This window comes from Balaenoptera ricei, chromosome 13 (genome assembly GCF_028023285.1).
Source record: "Balaenoptera ricei isolate mBalRic1 chromosome 13, mBalRic1.hap2, whole genome shotgun sequence".
Taxonomy (NCBI): domain Eukaryota; kingdom Metazoa; phylum Chordata; class Mammalia; order Artiodactyla; family Balaenopteridae; genus Balaenoptera; species Balaenoptera ricei.
Window position 1 is genome coordinate 31,623,016 of NC_082651.1, and position 20,759 is coordinate 31,643,774.

The following is a 20,759-nucleotide window of genomic DNA, read 5'->3' on the forward strand; positions in this document are numbered from 1 at the left end:
CAGCTATCCACTAGTACTCTCTGGAGCAACTGAAAAGCGCATTTGTCTTGCTTTAGAGAGTAACGGAATCTCCAGCGTTTAGGGTCTGCTCGACAGTTTTCAGAGCACATCCATTCACTTTGTCTAACAAGGCTCTGGGGGGATAAGATGACCGGCCCAGGGTCACACGGCCAGAAAGGGGCCAGGTCACGACTGGGAGATGTGCTCTGCCTTCCACTGCCATCATTGCCATTACATGTCATCACACAGACCTCGGACCTTCCACCATTATCCTCCTTGCCTTCAACACTCAGCCTCCTTTTGCCCTTAAAATTGAAAATTATATGTGCTGGTTGTAGAACATTTAGGCCAGCACAAAGGACATAAAAATTATCTCCATAATCCCACCAACTAGAAATAACCCTTGTATATACTTGGTCATATATACACTCACTTTTTAATAATTAAATAGGATCATTTATATTATGCATACAGTTTTAGAATAACTTTTTTTCTTAACACAGTATATTTTCTTTCATGTTAAATATGCTTCCCCAATATGATTTAAGAGCCACACAATATTATTCCACTGTATCAATGTGTTAATTTAACTAATGCCTCATGACCATTTAAACCTGTTTCCCTATCATAAATAATACTTTTATCCTTTTCACTGAATTTTCTAAGATACTTAATTCCTTAGAATAAACACTATAAGGTAGAACCGCCACATATTGCCAAACTGCGCTCCAAAATGATTATCATCAGTGTTTCACTTACAATGGCAGAATGAGTTTCAATTTTCCTATACTTTTGCTGATACTTTTGCTATTAATTTCTTTAAAACTTTTTGCCTGTTATCAAAATGTATCTCGTCGTTGGTATGTGTTTCTCTGATTACTAATAAGGTTTGATTGATTTTTTTCTCGTTTACGTTTTACTCTTATATTGACTATATTTTATTTTCTGTATTCCTGATGTTCTGGCATTTGGGGCCTTGATCCTGGAGGGACTGTCCCTCCCCTAAGACTAGCTAATTCCTATAGATAGCAAATGATCCCCTGCCAGTGCAACTTTGATACACAAACCAACCAATCCAGAGTCCCCACCCCCAACCATCTCCTTTATAAAACTCTCACACACCAAGCAAATATTCTCTCTGCCTTAAATCACCCCAGGGCTAGGTATTGACAACTAGGGACCACCTCTATAGCCCAGAGCCTGCAGAAATTATTCAAACTATCCATCCTAAACTTATTCAGCTTACTTATCCTACCTTGCCCATTCCTTTCTACAAAATCCCCAGTAAAGCTCTGGGCTATTCTCTCCCCTCTCTGCCTCCTGACAAACCCTACTGCTGCCCAGTAAGCTGCCAAATGAGCACTCCAAGGCTGTAAGTGTCCTTATCCTGGGGCCACTGCACGAAGCTGTGCTGAGGACGCCCTCCCTGTGGTTTATAGAGCAGTACGAAAGCACTGACTGCCACCCATAGGAGACCGGTCACACAGCCTTAGAACACGCTGCCTATATCCACCGACCAGCAAGTTGTCCACCAGGTATTCTTGAGTCAAGAAAAGCAAGATCCTGGAACAGCACGTACACATAGTGTGTAAAATGTATACAACTGTGCACACACACATACATTCAGGTGTCTGAATGTGTGGTCATCACAATGCTAACACAGGTTACCTATGAGATTTCAGGCGTTTTTACTTTATACTTTCTCATATTATTAAAATTAGTTTTTACAATAAATTATTGTTTAATTAGAACAAAAAACATTATTCATTTTTGGAAAAAACTTATTTTTCACTCCAAACTCCAGAAGCTCTGGGATCCAAATAACCTCCCTGTGCTCCTATCTCTCAGTGCCCCATCCTCCTTCCCTACCCCTCTCCTAATCCTGGAGGGCCCACCCTTCTTTCTCTGTATTTCAGCTAGAAACCCGCACAATACAGTGTAGACAGAAGCCTGCCCCATCTTGCTTCTCATCCTCTCTTTTCCATCTGCACTCACTCTTCTGGGGCCTGCATCCAGGCTCATGGTCCTAACTATGAACTCAGCGCTCTCCAGTCTCAAATTCATTTCTCCAGACCCTCCCTCTCCCCTGCCTACTCTACATCTCCACTTGGACATCTAGCAAGCATCTCAAAAAAGAATTATTGATTTTCACCCCAAAACTGGTCTCTCCTGATATTCTACATCTCAGTAAACACCAACACTTGCCTAGTTGCTCAAGCAACTCACACATCCTAGGTCCACCCCATCAGCAACGACTCTCAGTTACGCCTTCAAAATCAACCCACAACCTGTCCAATTACTCCCCACGCCCCACCCTCACTCCTGCCCAAGCCCTGTCACCTCTGGCCTGAACAAGTGTCCCAGCCTCCTACCTGGCCTGCTTGCTCTGATTCTCCCCCACCCACCCCTACCCCAACATATTTTATTCTCCATCTGCAGGAGCAAGAGAGTGCTTCTGACTTTATAAATGAGATCTTAGGGCTTCCCATCACACTTAGAGCACAACCCACAGCCCTCCCAGCCTGCCATGCTCCCTGCGACCTCACCCCTCCCTGCCCCTCTAATCTCACTCCTCTGAGCCTTTGCCTGTGCTGGTCCTTCTGCCTGGAGTACCCCACCCTCATGCATTCAGTCCCTTACTTCCGCGTCTCTGCTCAGGTGCCCCTCCTCATACAGGCCTCTCTCCATGTCATCTAAAATAGCATCTGCTGTCATTTCATCCCTTACCCTACTTCATCTTCTCCTCACAGCCTTCCTTGCTACTGGACATTATATCACATTTTTGGGCAGCACTCTGTCCAGTTTATTCCCCGGCATCTAGAGCAGTACCTGAGGCACAATAAACATTTGCTCAATGAATGAATCAAAAGGTTGTTTGGACTTAAATCCAAGTGCTCAGAGAGACCTGGAGCCACACTTTAGAGAACTGGGAGACACTGGGTGCCCAAGAGGCTGCATTCTGCAGCACCCAAGCCAGCCTTGCCCCTGCATTTCCCAGAGAAGTGGGCAGGAGCAGGCAGTCTGGCAGGGTCCCTCCCTGCCTTGAGCCCACCTATCTGCAGAGAACAGGTGTGCGCCCTCCCAGGATCGTCTCGCAGGTGGGGCTGTGACAGGTCACAGGCTTCCTTACCACCGTGCACCCGTTGTAGAGGTTATGCTGGTCCTTGTGGGCGTGGGCACAGAAGTCCATGCAGGCCGTGACCCCTGAGAAGGGCCGCCCTTCCTTCAGCCCCAGGCGGCAGTCAATCGCTATTTCCTCATTGGTCACCTGTGTGGATGGCCAAGGACAGCTGCTCGAGTGACCTGAGGTGAGTGGCCCTGATTCGGCATTGGGGAGGCCAGGTCTTAGAGGGAAGGAGGGAGGAAGGAGGTTAAGGACCACAGCCATCTTGTACTTGGGCTGTAGGAGGGAGGTTTTCTGGCTGAAGTCCCTATAAGGGGTTACTTCCTTCCGGGTTATCTCAAGTCCTTCTCACCTCGTCTGTGGGGTGCAGAAGTGACAGGTGAGAGAAACTCAAGCCTCCCTAGTAGAAACCACAGCAGAGGAGGTGGAGGATAATTAAGGGGAGAGAGACAAAGACCAAGGATACAGGAGAGACAGCCTGGGATGTGGTTAGCTTGGTGTAAACAAGGGGTCTTAACAAAGACCTTAACAAAGATCACTGCTCTAGCTCTGGCTGGGCTTTTCCCGTAAGGAACCCACTCTGCCGTTCCCCCACTTCAGGGAGCCTGGGCAGAGATGTGGGTGACATGTGGGCACAGAACAGCCCAAGACCCAGTACCTGGTTCTGATAGGCCTGGGGGGCCAGCCGCTTATACAGGGGAGCAACTTCGGTGGCCAGGTCCTGGAAACTCTTCCGGAGCACTTCTTCCTGTGGACAGAAGAACAGTCACACACCTCCAGGGCAGCCCTGCCTGGCAAAGTCTGCACACTGGAAATTGACCTCCGTGCTAGAACCACTGCCAGGTTGCCACTGGGAAGGCAGGAAGCAAGGAGCCATCAGGTATCTTTACGGTGTTCCCTCTGGGAGGGGAACGGTGCCAGGTCTGTTTTAATGCTGGAGACGCTGAAGCTCACCAGGAAAGACACTGCCTGAGGGTCTGGTCACCCTGACTACTAAGCACCTGTTCTGCCAGGCTCCAGCCCAGTGCCGCTCAGAACACCTAGAACAGGTTCCTGCTCTTGCTAAGCACTTGCTCAACACCCTAGGTCAGAGGTGTGGGATGGCAGGCGTGTACAGGCACGAGCGGCAGGCGTGGGACCTTCTTGCAGTGGTCCAGACAGGTAAATAAAGGTGGGGGGGGGGGGTGACGCTTGTGCTAGAAATCCCACAGCCAGCCAGGCCCAGCGCCCATCACGAGCCAGGCACACAGCCAGACTGCAACGTTCTGTCCTTTAGACCCGCACCATCTCATGTGTTTAGTCACAAGCCACGTGTGGCTATTGAAATATAAATTCATTTTAATTAAAATTAAATAAAAATTTTTTTAAAATTAAAAAGTTTTAATTAATTTTTTAAAAACTTTTTTTAATTTTAAAAATTAAAAGAAAATTCAGCCCCTCCACTGCACTAGCCACATTTCAAATGCTCAGTGGCTACATGTGGCTCCCACGGCTGTGTGTTTTCTACAGAGAACATTTCCATCATCACAGAAAGTTCCACTGAATAGTGCTGCCCTCGACGAAGCAGCAGCCCTCAGACTGGCAGAGAGTTTCAGGTATCTGCAGCCTCTCTCCGGCTCTCTGAGGGTAACAAGTTGGGCTATGGGGGCTCCTAGCTAGCCTTGAGCACAGGCATGAAGAGTTTATGGAGAAGAAAGAAGAGGAAGAGGGAAGAAAAAAGGTACCAAACTCACAGAATTAGAAATGGAAGGGTGAGACCAATGGCTCAGCTGTCTGTCCAGCAGGGCGGCCAGAGTTGCCAGCCAGCCTCGCTGCACCTCCCTGGCCGCCTTCCAGATGCTGCCACCAGCATAGTGGGCCTGAAGCCAGCACAACACGGGGGTGAGGCTTGTGAGCTCTGGGGAAACACAGGCCAGGGTTTAAATGCTGACTTCATCATCACTGTCACATGGCCCTGGGCAAGCCATTTGCCTCGCGTGTCAAGGGAGCAGTAATAGCGCCTAGATCCTCAGGCTGTCATGAGATTAACTGAGACACCTGTGAGGTGCTGGGCAGAGTACCCAGCACTTAGTAAGTGCACAGGAAATGGTAGCTGACGGAACAGGGAAAGTATCTGTGAGAAATTAAAGCAATTATTTTCATTCATGGTAATTCCTAGTTCCTGGTGGCACTGGGACTCCTCCATTCATTGAAGCAACTGCATTTGCTGCTTCTGGGGGAGGCCAGGCACTGCCATAAATAAAAGTCTAGTGTCAAATCAGACTCTTAGACTAGGTCATGTAATAGTCAGAAAGCTGGGCTTTGAGGGGAAAAAAGGGGTTCTAAATTTGGACATGCTTCCTTTTATTTCTGAAAAGCAAAGCTTGGAAGTCTGAGCATAGAAATTTACATGTAGTGTAAAAAAAAATGTGCCCCAGGACAGTCCCTGTCCCCTGGAAAAGGGGGAAGCCCTTCTGGTAAAAGGAGCTTGGAGAGGTTTGGAAGGTAGAGACTGGGATCAAGGTACTGCCTGGATCCAGTACCCCCCTCACGGTAGCAGAGACAGGAGGCAGGAGGCAGGAGGCAGGGAGGCAGGAAGCAGGGAGGCTGGAGGCAGGGAGGCTGGAGGCAGGAGGCAGGGAGGCAGGAGGCAGGGAGGCAGGAAGCAGGGAGGCTGGAGGCAGGGAGGCAGGAGGCAGGAGGCAGGAGGCAGGGAGGCAGGAGGCAGGAGGCAGGGAGGCAGGAAGCAGGGAGGCTGGAGGCAGGGAGGCAGGAGGCAGGAGGCAGGGAGGCAGGAAGCAGGGAGGCTGGAGGCAGGAGGCAGGAGGCAGGAGGCAGGAAGCAGGGAGGCTGGAGGCAGGAGGCAGGAGGCAGGGAGGCAGGAGGCAGGAGGCAGGGAGGCAGGGAGGCAGGAGGCAGGAGGCAGGGAGGCAGGAGGCAGGGAGGCAGGAGGCAGGGAGGCAGGAAGCAGGGAGGCTGGAGGCAGGGAGGCAGGAGGCAGGAGGCAGGGAGGCAGGAAGCAGGAGGCAGGAAGCAGGGAGGCAGGAGGCAGGAGGCAGGAGGCAGGGAGGCAGGAGGCAGGGAGGCTGGAGGGGACGTGACAGAGAGCCCACTCAGGCCTGTGCCTGCTTTGCATCTGGACTCCAAGTGGAGACCCCCTCGGGATGGTCCTCACAACCAGGGCAACAGAGAAGTGGCGGAGTGGGAGGCGACCTGACCTGACGCTTCTGGTTCCCAGCCTAAGCTCGGCCTGCAGAGGAGACCCTGAGGCCCCTTGTCCTGCTGTCACTGGGTTGGGGAGGAGCTCTGGTGGGCGGGAGGAGGCCTCAGGCCTAGTGGCCATACCATGTGGATGCCAGTCCAGTGCCCAAGGACCGTGCCAGGCCCCCAGCAAGGAGACACCAAGGACCTGGACAACTGGACAAGTGCACAGAGATGTGGGCCCAGCAGCCAGGCAGGATGAGGGACCCTCGGGACGTCCAGCATTGGCCAGAGGGTGGCCTGAGGCCCAGAGGCCCCTCTTTGTGCCACACCTCACACCCAGAAAGATGTCTTGAGAAGAATGGAGGGGAGAAATAACCCTTTAAGAGGGTCAAATTCTTTTTTTTTTTTTAATTTTATTTATTTATTTATTTATGGCTGTGTTGGGTCTTCGTTTCTACGCGAGGGCTTTCTCTAGTTGTGGCGAGCGGGGGCCACTCTTCATCGCGGTGCGCGGGCCTCTCACTATCGCGGCCTCTCTTGTTGCGGAGCACAGGCTCCAGACGTGCAGGCTCAGTAATTGTGGCTCAGGGGCCCAGCTGTTCCGCGGCATGTGGGATCTTCCCAGACCAGGGCTCGAACCCGTGTCCCCTGCATTGGCAGGCAGATTCTCAACCACTGCGCCACCAGGGAAGCCCCAAGAGGGTCAAATTCTAATGAGGAATCTGAACATTTACCTTAAAGAGACTTTTCTAAACTGCAAGAGTCTGAGGTACCTATAATTGGTAAGTCTAATTTTTCACTCATCGTATCCCTCCACACTACACCCCACATACCTTATTTCACTGCAAGATAAGGTCAGTTTAAAAAAAAAATGGAAGTTCCATTTTCTACACATCTGAGTCACAGTGTGCTAATCCTACGTCCCACCGGGACTATTAAAGGCAGCAGGTGGAACAGGGTGAGTGGGAGGGTCCCACGCTCCCTGTGGGGCTGTGCTCACCTCTTTGGGGTTGTCTCCCGCGAGGCGGAACTTGCGAGGAGTCTTGCTCCGAGCATATTTGCAGCCATTGAAGTACATGCTCCAGGAACAACCGAAGGAGAAGGAGGCACCACAGGTATTTGGGTCTTTGCCTTGGCAAGCGCAGGTACGGCTGCAACATATATCACATGTTAGGCACACAAGGCACATTTTTAGTTCTGGAATTTTCCCCCTCCCTCTGGCTTCCCAGTGACGGCCATGACATCCTTCCCTGCCCTCAACTCCTTTCCCAAATCTCTACCCTTGTGGGCAGAGAATCAGCTCTGAGCAGCCTGTTTGGCTCCCACCCCTGAGCCTGAAGTCTGAGAGTCTGCTGCGGGGAGAAGCACACGGGTTGTCTGAGATGGCTGGGAAGGATCTAATCAAAAACCCAATAACGTTTACACTTTGCCTTAACTCTAATATCTTGACCAGCTCCAACACAGACCACACAAACGGGAATAATGTGAACCACATGCCTGCTTCTTGCAGGTCCAGGTGCTGACAGGCCTTTAAACAAATGAACACTGACTTTACCATTCAACACTTAATAAAATCCAGAAACAACCCAAATGCCCTCCAACTGGGGAATGAATAAACAAATTGTGACACACCCACACAGTGGAATACTACTCAGTGGTGAAAAGGAATGAGCTACTGATACACACATCCATAGATGAAACTCAGAAACACGGTGCCCAGGGAAAGAAGCAAGACTCAGGAGGCTATATGCTGTATGGTTCCATTCATATGACACTCTTGTAAAGGCAACCCTACAGGGACAGGAAACAAGATTTGTGTTTGCCAGGGGTGGGGAGAAGCGCCTGGCTATAAAGGGGCACGGTGGAGTCTGGGGGGTGATGGAACTCTTCTATATCTTGATTGTGGCAGTGGCTACATGACTGTAAGCATCTGTCAAATTCTCCAAACTGTATACCTCAAAGGATGAATTTTACTGTAAGTAAAAATATCTTAATTTTAAAAATGGGGGAGGGGACCCTATAAGGGTAGGTCTTGTGAATACCACTGATGCCTTATATTAGCAGGGCACTCACACTTTTCCACACTTGTTACCACTATTAGAGCCTCAGAGTCAATCTGGGGCGGAAAGCAAAGCTAAGCTGAGTCAAGAGACCCTCCCCAGCCAGGGCCAGACCCCAGGCCAGATCCGTAGGTAAGCATTCTTTCCACCACAGTCCTAACTCTGCAGGACACACAGGGCCCTGACCCCACTGCCCCACCCCTGCCCACTGGGACTGCCCACTGGGACCGTCCACATACTCATCGTTGAGGCCACATCTCCGGCTGGTGGGGTTCCCGTACTTCCGGAGGGTATCGGTGAGCTCCTGGTAGAGGGTGTCTCCGAGGCTTCGGGGGATGCCCTCCCAGGCCAGGATGAGGATGACGATCACGGCATTCTGGCAGTGGTGGCCCGCCCGGTGCCGCACCAGGCAGAGCAGCTTCTCTTCCAGCGTGTGCCTGCGGATCACCTGCAGGGAGGTGGGGCGGGGGTGCTGTGAACCACAGGAGCCGGGCACCCATGCTCCTCTGCACGGATGCCACAGCCCCTCACCTCTGCCCAACAGACCTGGGGCTGCAGATCTTTAGGGCAGTGTACCAGGGGCGTCACACCTTGGCGACAGCAACCGCACAGGCTAAAGGACCATTATAATCAGGGAAAGAAAAACATTAAAGAGCAAAATAAAAAAAATAATTACTACAAAACCTAAGTCATTGGTGATGTATATAGACTTAGGGATAAGAATATTGAGTTGGCCAAAAAGTCCCTTCGGTTTTATTTATTTATTTATTTATTTATGGCTGTGTTGGGTCTTCGTTTCTGTGCGAGGGCTTTCTCCATTGGCGGCAAGCGGGGGCCACTCTTCATCGCAGTGCGCGGGCCTCTCACTGTCACGGCCTCTCTTGTTGCGGAGCACAGGCTCCAGACGCGCAGGCTCAGTAACTGTGGCTCACGGGCCCAGTTGCTCCGCGGCATGTGGGATCTTCCCAGACCAGGGCTCGAACCCGTGTCCCCTGCATTGGCAGGCGGATTCTCAACCACTGCGCCACCAGGGAAGCCCTCCCTTCGGTTTTTAAGTAAAAATAAAAGACATTTTTTATTTTCACCAAGAACTTTATTGAACCACGTATTCACCCTTTTGTTCCACTACCTTCTGCCATTTTTCAGGCAACTTCATAATTCCATTCTTCCTGAAACTTTTTCTTTTTGAGCAAAGAACTGTTCCAGGTGCCTTTTACAGTCTTCCAGGGAATTGAAACTTTTTCCATTAAGAGAATTTTGTAAAGACCTAAATAAATGGAAATCCGAAGGTGCAGTGTCTGGTGAATATGGCAGATGAATCAGAACTTCCCAGCCAAGCTGTAACAGTTTTTGCCTGGTCATCAAAGAAACATGCGGTCTTTCATTATCCTGATGGAAGATTATGCGTTTTCTGTTGACTAATTCTGGTCGCTTTTCGTCAAGCGCTGCTTTCAGTCGGTCTAATTGGGAGCAGTACTTGGAATTAATCGTTTGGTTTTCAAGAAGGAGCTCATAATAGAGGACTCCCTTCCAATCCCACCATATACACATCACCTTCCTTGGATGAAGACGGCCTCTGGTGTGGTTGGTGGTGGTTCATTTCACTTGCTCCACGATCTCTTCCATTCCACCTTATTGTACAGTATCCACTTTTCATCGCCCGTCACAATTTGTTTTAAAAACAGAATGTTTTCATTAAGTTTGAGTAGAGAATCGCACGTGGAAATACGGTCAAGAAGGTTTTTTTCACTTAACTTATGTGGGATCCAAACATCAAAGCGATTCACATAACAAAGCTGGTGCAAATGATTTTCAATGCTTGATCTGGATATTCTGAGTAAGTCGGCTATCTCCAGAGTGGTATGACGTTGATTGTTCTCAATTAATGTCTCGATTTGATTCGCTATCAACTTCAACAGGTCTACCCGACCGTGGAGCATTGTCCAGCAAGAAATCTCCTGCACGAAACTTCACAAGCCACTTTTGACACATTTGATCAGTCACACCACCTTCTCCATACACTGCACAAATCTTTTTTTGCGTTTTTACCTTCCTTGAAATAATGAAGCATAATATGCCAAAATGTTGCTTTTCTTCCTTCCATCTTCAATATTAAAATGGCTACACAAAAATTCACCAATTTTGATAAGTTTTTTTTTTCAATGCACTCTGATATGACAGCTGTCACAATACAATCCAACAAAACCGTTTCGAATGAAGTTAAAGACAACTAGACGCTACTAGAGCCAACTGACAGAAAAAACCGAACGAACCTTTTGGCCAACCCAAAACATAGATAAAATTATAAGCCAAAATATATTCAGAGATTTTTATGTTGTCCTAAAACATTTGCAGAGAAAACGGTGCATATCTGTATGTTTTTAGTTAAAAAGCAAGAGCCTTGATGCTGTGGAAAACAGTTTTTGGTAGTTCCTCAAAAAGTTAAACAAATATAACCAGGCACACCTAAGAATACACCCAAGGGAACTGAGAGTAGGGATTTGGACAGGTACTTGTACCCCCATGGCCAGAGCAGCATTACCTAGCAATAGCCAAAAGGTGGAAACAACCCAAATGTCCGTCAACTGACGAATGGATGAACAAAATGTGGCATGTCCATTCGATGGAATATTACTCAACCTTAAACAGGAACGAAGGTCTGACTCATGCTACAACATGGATGAACCCTGAGAACACTATGCTAAGTGAAGCAAGCCAGACACAAAAGGACAAATACTGTATGATTTCACTTATATGAGGTACCTGTACGTGTTAAATTCATAGAGACAGAAAGTAGAATGGTGGTTACCAGGGGCTGGGATGGCAGAGAGAGAGGGTTTGGGGAGTTATTGTTTAATGGGTATAGAGTTTCAGTATGGGATGATGAAAAAGTTTTGGAAATAGACTGTGGTGATGGTTGCATAACAATGTGAATGTAATTGATGCCACTGAATTGTACACTTAAAAATGGTTAAAATGGCAAATTTTATGTTATGTATATTTTAACACAATTTTAAAAAATTAATAATACCAAAACCCACTGAACTATATACTTTAAATGAGTGAATTGTATGGTATGTGAATTATACTTCAATAAGGCTGTTTAAAAAAAAAAAAGCACGGGCCTTGGGCACTGCTCTCCTCTTCACTCATTCCCTAAACACCGTCCTGGCTCACACAAAGATATGTTAAGGCAAAGGGTCCAGGAGTGGGGGATGAGGTGGCTGAATCTCCCCCCAGAATCCCAGGGAATTCTGTGACTAGATAAGATGTGCGGACCTGTGAAGAGGGGAGACAGGGAAGGGCTCTGAGTGGCAGGAGGAGGGACAAGGACTCGAGGCGGGGCTTCTACAAAGGACTATAAGCAGGGGGCTCACTTATACACATAGCTACATGCTTTAGAAAGGGGTGCAGACAGTCGGGAGAGGGGTGAAATGGGGAGACCACTGACGTAACACAAGCAAAACAGATAAAGTCGGAACTAGAACAGTGGGGAATGAAGCAGGAAAAGGCATGGATTCTAGAGACCTTTAGGAGAAAGGGGACTTTGGGACCATCTGACTATAGGAGCTGAGGGACAGGGAAACGTCTTAAATCACCTCCACGTTTTGTGGCGCAGAAAAGTGGGTGAGTGTGGGCAGTGTTTCCTTGCAGGTTAGCAGGGAGCATGCTGAGGCCAGAGGCACTTTGGAACACTGGAGTGGCTATTCTAAGCAGCCCCAACAGAATGGGTCTGGAGGTCAGGAGATGTCTGGGCTGGAGACAGACTTGGTCATGAGTCCGTCAGTGCAGGGAGATGCTGAGAGAGCCACTGGGCAGGAAATACCAATAAGGAAAGCAGGCCAGATGTACAACTAAAGAATTGGGGGATGGGTGGGAAGCCAGACCTCTCTCCATCGACCACTGCCTGGCGGGAATTCCAGCCGAGTGTACCTACCTCTTCCAGTTTTGCAAGAAGAAAACAGAAATCCAGATTTTCACATGAAATCTCTCCTTTTAAACACAGGAACACCAAATTCAATTTTTAAAATTGTAGTAAGATATATGTAACATAAAATTTAGCATTTTAAGTGTACAGTTCAGTAGCATTAAGTATATTCACGTTGTTGTGCAAACTATCACCAGAACTTTTTCCATCTCCAGAACTTTTTATTTTGCCAAACAGAAACTCTACACCCGGGGCTTCCCTGGTGGCGCAGTGATTAAGAATCTGCCTGCCAATGCAGGGGACACGGGTTCGAGCCCTGGTCCGGGAAGATCCCACATGCTGCGGAGCAACTAAGCCCGTGCAACACAACTACTGAGCCTGTGCTCTAGAGCCCGAGAGCTGCAACTACTGAAGCCCACGCGCCTAGAGCCCGTGCTCCACAACAAGAGAAGCCACGGCAATGAGAAGCCTGCACACTGCAACGAAGAGTGCCCCCGCTCGCTGCAACTACAGAAAGCCCGCACACAGCAACGAAGACCCAACGCAGCCAAAATAAATAAAATTAATTAATTAATTAAAAAAAAAAAAAGAAACTCTACACCCATTTACAATAACTCTCCATTCTCCCCTGCCCACAGCCCACGGTAACAACCATCCTGCTTTCTGACTCTATTAATCTGACTACTCTGGGTACCTCATAGAAGTGGAATCATACAGCATTTGTCCTTTAATGACTGGCTTTATTTCACTTAGCATAATGTCCTTAAGTTTCATCCATGATGCAGCATGTATCAGAATTTGCTTCAAAAATTTAAAGGACACTTTGTATGCTAAACAAAACATAAAACTGGGCCAAGAGTTCCTGTTTTGAGCCACAGCAATAATGGTGTCCACCACCCTCACCCTCTGTGGAAGCATCGATTACATCAATTTATTTATAAAATTGTTTTTGTGGCTCAGTAAATATATGAACATGCCATTAATCATATCCCTGTGTGATTGGCCTACTGCAGGCTGAGTCGGGCATTTCATGGGCATCTGCACACATCGTAGGTACTAGGGTTTCTGAGACACTATTGTCAACCTCTGCTCATTGCCCGGGCAGCGCACTGACTAACTGCACTCATGTGCAACACACGTTCAGAGCACACAGAGACACCCGACCTGTCAAAGTTAAGACTGAGGTCACGCCCTTTGGGTTTCCCAAGTGACAAACACATAAAGGTGACTAGGCATGAGCAGACAGGCCTGTGGCACCCTCGCAGGCCTTTGGGTACACTCAAAAAAGCTATAACAAAGCGGAGCTCCCTATCCACACTCTATGAAGGAACCCAGCAGGATGAAATACACAAAGTGCAAAAGTCAAAGGCCAACGTAAGGTGTGAACAAACCAACACTCGAGCACGGCAACACAGACTGTTCACATGCCATCACAGGATTGTAAACAAATCACCTAGATTCTGGGCAGGAATTCCCTGAGCACTGAACCTAGAACAGCACCAGGCAGAGACTCAAATCTATTCCCCCATAACTCTCACCCTTGGTACTTAGTTCCAACCACTGGGGTTCCCCAGTAAGTCTACTCTACCATGCCCCTGAAGGGTCTTCAAATATCTGCCTTCTGACCTGTTACCTTTACAGGCTGGCGAAGCAGCATCTCCATGATTCTTCTACCAAAAGCCCATTTTTTCCGTCTGCAGTGTTTGCTTCTGGCATGCCTCTGTTTATTCTGAGCCTTTGGAACGCTCCGTGGGTCACTCCCTTACTCCCATGCTTGGTGACTTCCATACTTTGTACAGGCCACCTTAAAATAGAGACTACCAGCAGGCTCTCTGGGTAGTCCCCATTGCTTTCTTAGATCATTCTCTCAACACACATTTGCTGGGTATCCATGATGCACCTCAGCTTTGTCCCCCAAGATCCTAGCCGGTTAAGTCTAGAACTTGTCAGGTACACTGCTTGTAATGAAGGTATTGGTTGGGGGTTCAGGCTGCAAACACAGACGTGAACCCCAGTTGGAAAGAAAACCCAGGCTCTAGACATGGGACAGGGGAAGTAGGGAGAGCCACAGAAGGCACTGTCCACCACAGGCAGTTGGATGCTGCCAGTCCCCCGTGGCCATGGACCACTTCCTGCGCTCTTGATGCCATGCTGCCACCGAGGATAATCTGTCCTTCTTAGCATTTGTGGGTCACCTCCCCCGGGGGGGGGCAGAGAAAGGGAACACCTGCCCCTTCTCTAACTTCCAAGGAGGTGGAACTCTAGATGAGCTCTACAACCAAAATACATAGGGTATTTGGTGGCTGTGTAGGCAAAAAATAAGAGAAGTCCACCACACTATGAGAGATGGCTATAAAAGAGGAAAAAAAAAAAAAACAAACACAACTCAGCATGGCCTTTTTCTTGCCACTGTAACAGTTCTATGATCTACCACTCTTCTCATAAAAAAATTTTCTTTCCTCTCTCCTTTTATCTTCACTCATCAGATACAGAATTTCCTCACCTCTCTGTCACTATGTATTCCCTTCTATCTGAGCTTTTCTTTCAAAGCTGGCATCCCCCACCAGACTTGGTGATACCCACAAGTTATTCCAACCTTTGGACAAAGCACTATGCTACATGTGTCCTGCTCTGGGCATTTGTCCACAGACTCTGGAGGACCAAAGTTCTGAGGACCAAGTTCCTCCCCCGCCTCCATCATTCTGCTTCCCTCTCACAGCCCCAGAAACTGATCTCATGCTTTACCTGGGCAACTTCCTCCTCAGCCCTCAGCAGAGACATACAAGAGCTGGTCAAGAGCTAAAGCTTGACCACGGGTGTCTGGGGACTAGAAATGCATGTTCTCATCCTCAACACCATCCACATAGCCAGGTGTCTTCTTTCTTTAAGGTGCTGTTTCTGAAGCTGAGAAGTCCCTATCTCTACCTACGCCCCAAGGATCTTCAGTTTCTTGCCCAAGACTTTGGAATCCCTCAACAACTGCCTGAATTAGCAGGAGAGAGGGACAATGCCATTTCTCTAATAGGTTCTCTGGGGGGATAACACCCTACCGTGATCAGCCGCAGACAGAGTCAACCTCCCACTGTATTGACCATCTTTCACAAGGGTGGGGACAACATGCTTCTACATACCTGTGAATACTCTTAAGTATTCCAGATTTTTCCAGATAATTCTTCACTACTGTCTGAAAATTGCTACAAATAGATATGTGGTAGTTCAGGTTCAGACATCTTTCATTTTCGTTAAACATAAAGGTGCAAAGGCATGGGGTATAGACCAGATAAAAACAGGCATGTGTGGAGACGGACAGAGGATGACAAAGGTCATCTTACCACCATCCCTCACTCAAAGTGAGCCGTGTGTACGTTCACCCAGCCTTTTTGCCTTTGCCAACATGACTCTCCTCACCAGGAATGCTCTTACCTTCTCCTGGCCCATTTAATATGGCTCCACGCATAGGCACCTTCTCTGGGAAACCCAGCCTGCCGGTCATGTCCCTTGCCCCTGAACTCTACAGCACCAAGTCTGCCTCTCGGTGTTAAACCTCGATTATTCAAGTCTCCATGACCTTACTTCCTGTGTCTCTACATCATAAGCAGCTTGAACACAGGGAAGGAGCCTTCTATTTTCCATGTATATTCTCCCTACCAAGCACTGAGCAAACAGCTACCTGATAACCTTGCTGCTGCTCTGGGCACTGGTTCCGCAGTGGTTCTAAAGTGCTCTATGAGGACTGGAAGGGCAAGGTCAGAAAACTTTGGGTGAAACTGGGGTCTGAGTCATTGACGTCCCCTCTACCAAGACACACAGGCTGCCTTATAGGAAACAGTGGCTCAGAAGTAAAACAGATGCAATGCTGTCCCTGACCCTGTCCAGAGGCTTCGTTCTTGTGGACAGGAGACAGGAACACCTGCAGCTCCAGGGCACACAAAGCGGGCAGAGGAGTCACAGGGACTGTGGTGGGGCTCAGCCTTGAGCAAGATGACATCTCCAGCTTCCGCTTCTCCTCCCTCCCTCTGCAGCCCTGAACCACACGGGCAGTATGAGCTGACAGTAATGACCAGAGCAGTTCCAAGGCCAGCCCTGGACATCAGAGGCTGGCATTTAAACAAAGTGAGGACTAACAGTTGAGGCTGGGGGAAGATGACCCTAACCAGCACCAGACGCTGGCTCACAGCTCCCTGGACAGTGCACACGTCTGCCCTCCACTCCCTGGCCCAGCTTGGACTGTGGAGCTTTGACACGTACCCACTTTGCGATGGGACAGCCACGTGAGCTCTTCCCTTCCTTCCCCGTGTAGATGACCTTCTCGATCCGGATGGCTTTCCCCTTCTCTCCGTACCTGGAGAGGGAGACAGAAGGCACCATTAGCACAGCTGAACCCCAAAGGAGAGCAAGTCTTGGTAAGAAGGCAAGCCTCAGTGTGTTTCAGCTAGGGTTTCTAGTTACTGCGGGGCAATAGAGAAGGAAGAGGAAGATTTAAATGTTTATTCCGTGTGAAAGCCTCTGGGGACACAGCTCCACTTACAGACTCCCAGGGCCTCTGGTCCACCTGGCTCCGCTCTGTCCCAGGGCAGAAGGTCTCTGATTATTACCTCTGAGCACTCAAACCCAAGGCTCAACACAGGCATTTGTATCCAGCCCTGTTAGCAGAGTTAGTTATTTATAAATTCAGTAAAATGCAATAGACAAAAGAAAACAAATGGGGAAACCCTTATTATTCTCTTTCAACAATCCCCAACTGACATTTGAACAGATGAGGACAGATAGCTGAGGCCAGGGGGAAGTGACCCTACCCAGTACAAACTGGCTCTGAGATTCCCTTGGACAGTAAACACGTCTGGTTCCTGCACACACCCCTGCCCTGGCCCATACATGTGTGCACACACTCAGGGATTCACCACATTCAGAGGTGATGAAACAGTGGCCCCCAGAGCTGAACTGACCTGCCCAAGGCCACACAGCTACCTGGGGGCAATGGCGGTTAAAGTGCAGCCTCGGAGGTCAGAGAGCTGGGGCTTGAGTGCCAGCGCAGCACTTTCTTGTTACAGGACCATGGCCAAATGACTGAACTTCTCTAAGCCTCAGTTTCCTCATCTGTAAAATGGATATAAAAATGGTTCCTGTCTCCTAGGCTTGGGAAAAGATCAAATGAGATAATCCACAGGGAGTGCAATAAAGTACCCTGAAGTTCCTGGCATGAGGGAAGAGCCCAATAAATATTAATTATTCTTAATACTGTAAACATCCATCTTACTGAATTGTCTTATTTTTAATAGCTTTTTAGTTTCAAGTACAATATTATATCATCTGCAAATACTGGTTATTTGCCACCTCCTCCTTTCCACTTTCCATGCCTCTATTTCCATCTCTTGTCTGTCTGTACTGGCCAGCCCCTTCCAAAGCACTAGCAGGCATCTTTGCTTATTTCTTGACTTTACTGGAAATGTTTCTAACTACTCATCCCTGGGCATGAAGCTCGCTGACTTTGGGATAGAGATAGAGACTCCCTTACTTTGAAGGGCTCTACTAAGCGTTTCCTGTTCTAAGGATTTTTTTTTTTTTTTTTGCTGCGTTGGGTCTTCGTTGCTGCGCACAGGCTTTCTCTAGTTGCGGCGAGCAGGAGCTACTCTTGGTTGCGGTGCGCGGGCTTCTCGTTGCGGTGGCTTCTCTTGTTGCGGAGCACGGGCTCTAGGCACGCGGGCTTCAGTAGTTGTGGCACGTGGCTCAGTAGTTGTGCACGGGCTTAGTTACTCCGCGGCATGTGGGATCTTCCCGGACCAGGGCTAGAATCCATGTCCCCTGCAATGGCAGGCGGATTCTTAACCACTGCACCACCAGGGAAGTCCTCGTTCTAAGGATTTTTAATCAAGAATCGATCAATTTTATCAAATACATTTTTAGCAACTAAGGACATAGATGATTGAATGGTTTTTCTCCTTTGGTCAATTAACAAGGTATGCTATTTTAACAGACTGTCTAAATCAAACAATCCTTATATTTCTGTAATAAATCCAATCTGGTCATAGCATATTATGTTAATATACTATTTAATAGAGGATAATGTTATCATAGCTACTACATATTCTGTTTTACATATTCTTTATATAAATACACAAATAGTTACACATAATTCTTTATCTCATCCACTCTACTTCTAGGAATCTCTACCTCAGACATAACTGTACAAATACACCAAGATTTAGGAAGAAGATATTCATTGTTGCATCAACAACAGAAAATTTAGAGAGAACTTAAATATCCAGTATAGGACTGGCTAAATAAAACATAATAAAATAAATGTACATGCAATGGAAAACCATGTAAGTCGTCAAAAAGGATTCTACAGAATTGTATGTACTGACATGAAAGAAATTAAGTGGGGTGGGGGGTAATAGCTACAAACATGGGGATAGTATTCTTGATCCCATTTTGTTAAAAATTTCTCTATATACATATGTGTATCTCCGTAAATGCTTAGAAAAAATAGTAACGTAAGCGTCAAACTTTTAAAAAATATTTTCTTCTAAGAAGGATAATTATTAGAGAGCTTTATTCACTCTAGACTTTTTAAAAACAGCCGTTTATAGACATGTTTTATTTTTGTAATTGGAAAAGAAAACAAATATTTAAAAAAATGCTGATCTAAGGTTTCTCTGAGTTCAATGTTCTCTATTTCACTCAGGACCTCAGGAATGAGGTGAAAAGCTGATAACTGCCACATTAAAATTCTAAGGCTACGTTAGTCCCTTATAGAATGTGTTTGGAGACAGGACTCTGGGGAGTTTATATAGCGTGGTCTGGCTCAAGAGGAAAAGACCAGATACTGCTGCTTTTGTTTGGTTCCTGGAAAACTTTCAGCTCCACAAGCATCTATCAGGAGCGCAGAGCCTGGGCACTCAGTGTGTCCTGGGGTCACTGTTGGGAAGAACAACCTGAGGTGACCATACTGTTCTCACTGGAACGGACAGGATATCGTGTTCCCCACAGGAGGGTGAGCTGAGGACACAGACTAGGGCTTTCTGACCAAGACCTTCCCCACCGTCCCATCCTTGTGAGAAATGCTTCCTGTAGTGAACTTCATATTTGAGAGCAAATAAAAGGGCCAAGCACTGTCTGATCAGTTAGAATTTTTTTTTTTTTTTTAACCAGAACTGTCTCTGTGTTGAAAGACAACCAACCAACTCTGGATTTAGTTCTTTTTTCTTAAATGTCTTACTTTCTGGCCTATCATTAAGAGGCTAAGATATAGGTGAACTCCTAGACCCTAAACTAAGTCTGGAAGGGTAGGCTGAAACCTTATTCTAAAGGGTAACTTGATCGTCTTAGCCAGTGATTCTCAAAGGTGGTGCTGGGACCAGCATCCTCTGGAAACTTGGGAGGAATGCAGACTCTTGGGTCCCATCCCAGACCTGCTGGGTCAGAAATCTTGGGGTGGGGCCCAGCGATCTGTGCTTTCACAAGTCCTCCAGAGACCTGAAGCATGCTCAAGCTTGATAACCGCTGATCTAAAGTTGTGATTCTTCAGGGTTACCTCTATCACACATTAATGAGACCAGTTCCCCCCAAACTCAGAGGATTTGCTGGCATGGTGTTGGTGCTTTCATTCCTAGAATGAACATTTAATGAACTCCTAGGCTGCAGAGAATCCCCTTTCCAGTTAGAGGACATGTGGCCCTGTGCAGCAGGCCATTCTCAGATATGGGTTTGAACACCTGACTCCAATTATCTATGACAACAAGGACCTGGGTACCCAGGAGGTATGGAACCCATTAACAAATCTGATAATATTTTAGGACTTGCTTTCAACCTCCTCCTTTCACAGTCTTTCCCAGATAAACTAAAAGCACCAACATCCCCTGGATTTCAGTTTTCTTCCCTCCTTGCCTTGGCCAACTCCTGGCAGTGGAGCAGTCCTGCAGAGAAAGGGTTGGGTGGGAAGTCTAGAGAAAGAGACAGCCTGGATCATTCACAAACTAGACCCCCTTCCAGGTGATTTTCAGCAATCATTCATTCCCCTCCTGTTACAGAAGGAGCTTAAAAAGATGTCTATGTGATAAAAATAACAGGTGATGAAATCAGAGTAAAGGGGGAAACAGACATGATGTTGTTATGCAAAATGCAAACGGTGGGATCTTGTGCGTATTTTTAAGAGATGAGCCTAGAACATTTCATCACATGAGAAATCAAGGAAGCTAATGAAGACCCCTTAGGGTCATGTCAAAAGGACTCAGGAGTGAACCTGAATAGGCTCCCACGGGCCAAAGATGAGAAATTACGTTCCTCCTAATGAGGATACACAAATCTGGCTCTAAGCTTACTAGCAGCCAACATAAAGATGGAAACACAATCTGTTCCATGATTTACAAGGCCCTTAAGATAAAAATAAACCAGTTGCTGAGGGAAAACACAAGTATTCCTGGTCTTGAGAGGAATTCCTCCCTTGGATCAGTTTCTGAAGAAT

At 47.6% G+C, this 20,759-nt stretch overlaps 1 protein-coding gene across 7 annotated transcripts in view; it reads right to left on the reverse strand.

Annotated features, from left to right (window-relative positions):
* TET3 (tet methylcytosine dioxygenase 3) overlaps positions 1–20,759 on the reverse strand; it is a 116,731-nt gene that overhangs the window by 8,948 nt on the left and 87,024 nt on the right. For all 7 annotated transcript variants that reach the window (XM_059942633.1, XM_059942632.1, XM_059942631.1 and 4 more), the window contains 5 exons: positions 16,544–16,637; positions 8,607–8,815; positions 7,308–7,458; positions 3,783–3,872; positions 3,131–3,268 (listed from right to left, as the gene is read on the reverse strand). In XM_059942633.1, the coding sequence (XP_059798616.1) occupies positions 3,131–3,268; positions 3,783–3,872; positions 7,308–7,458; positions 8,607–8,815; positions 16,544–16,637 (682 nt within the window). The remainder of the gene's footprint in view (positions 1–3,130; positions 3,269–3,782; positions 3,873–7,307; positions 7,459–8,606; positions 8,816–16,543; positions 16,638–20,759) is intronic.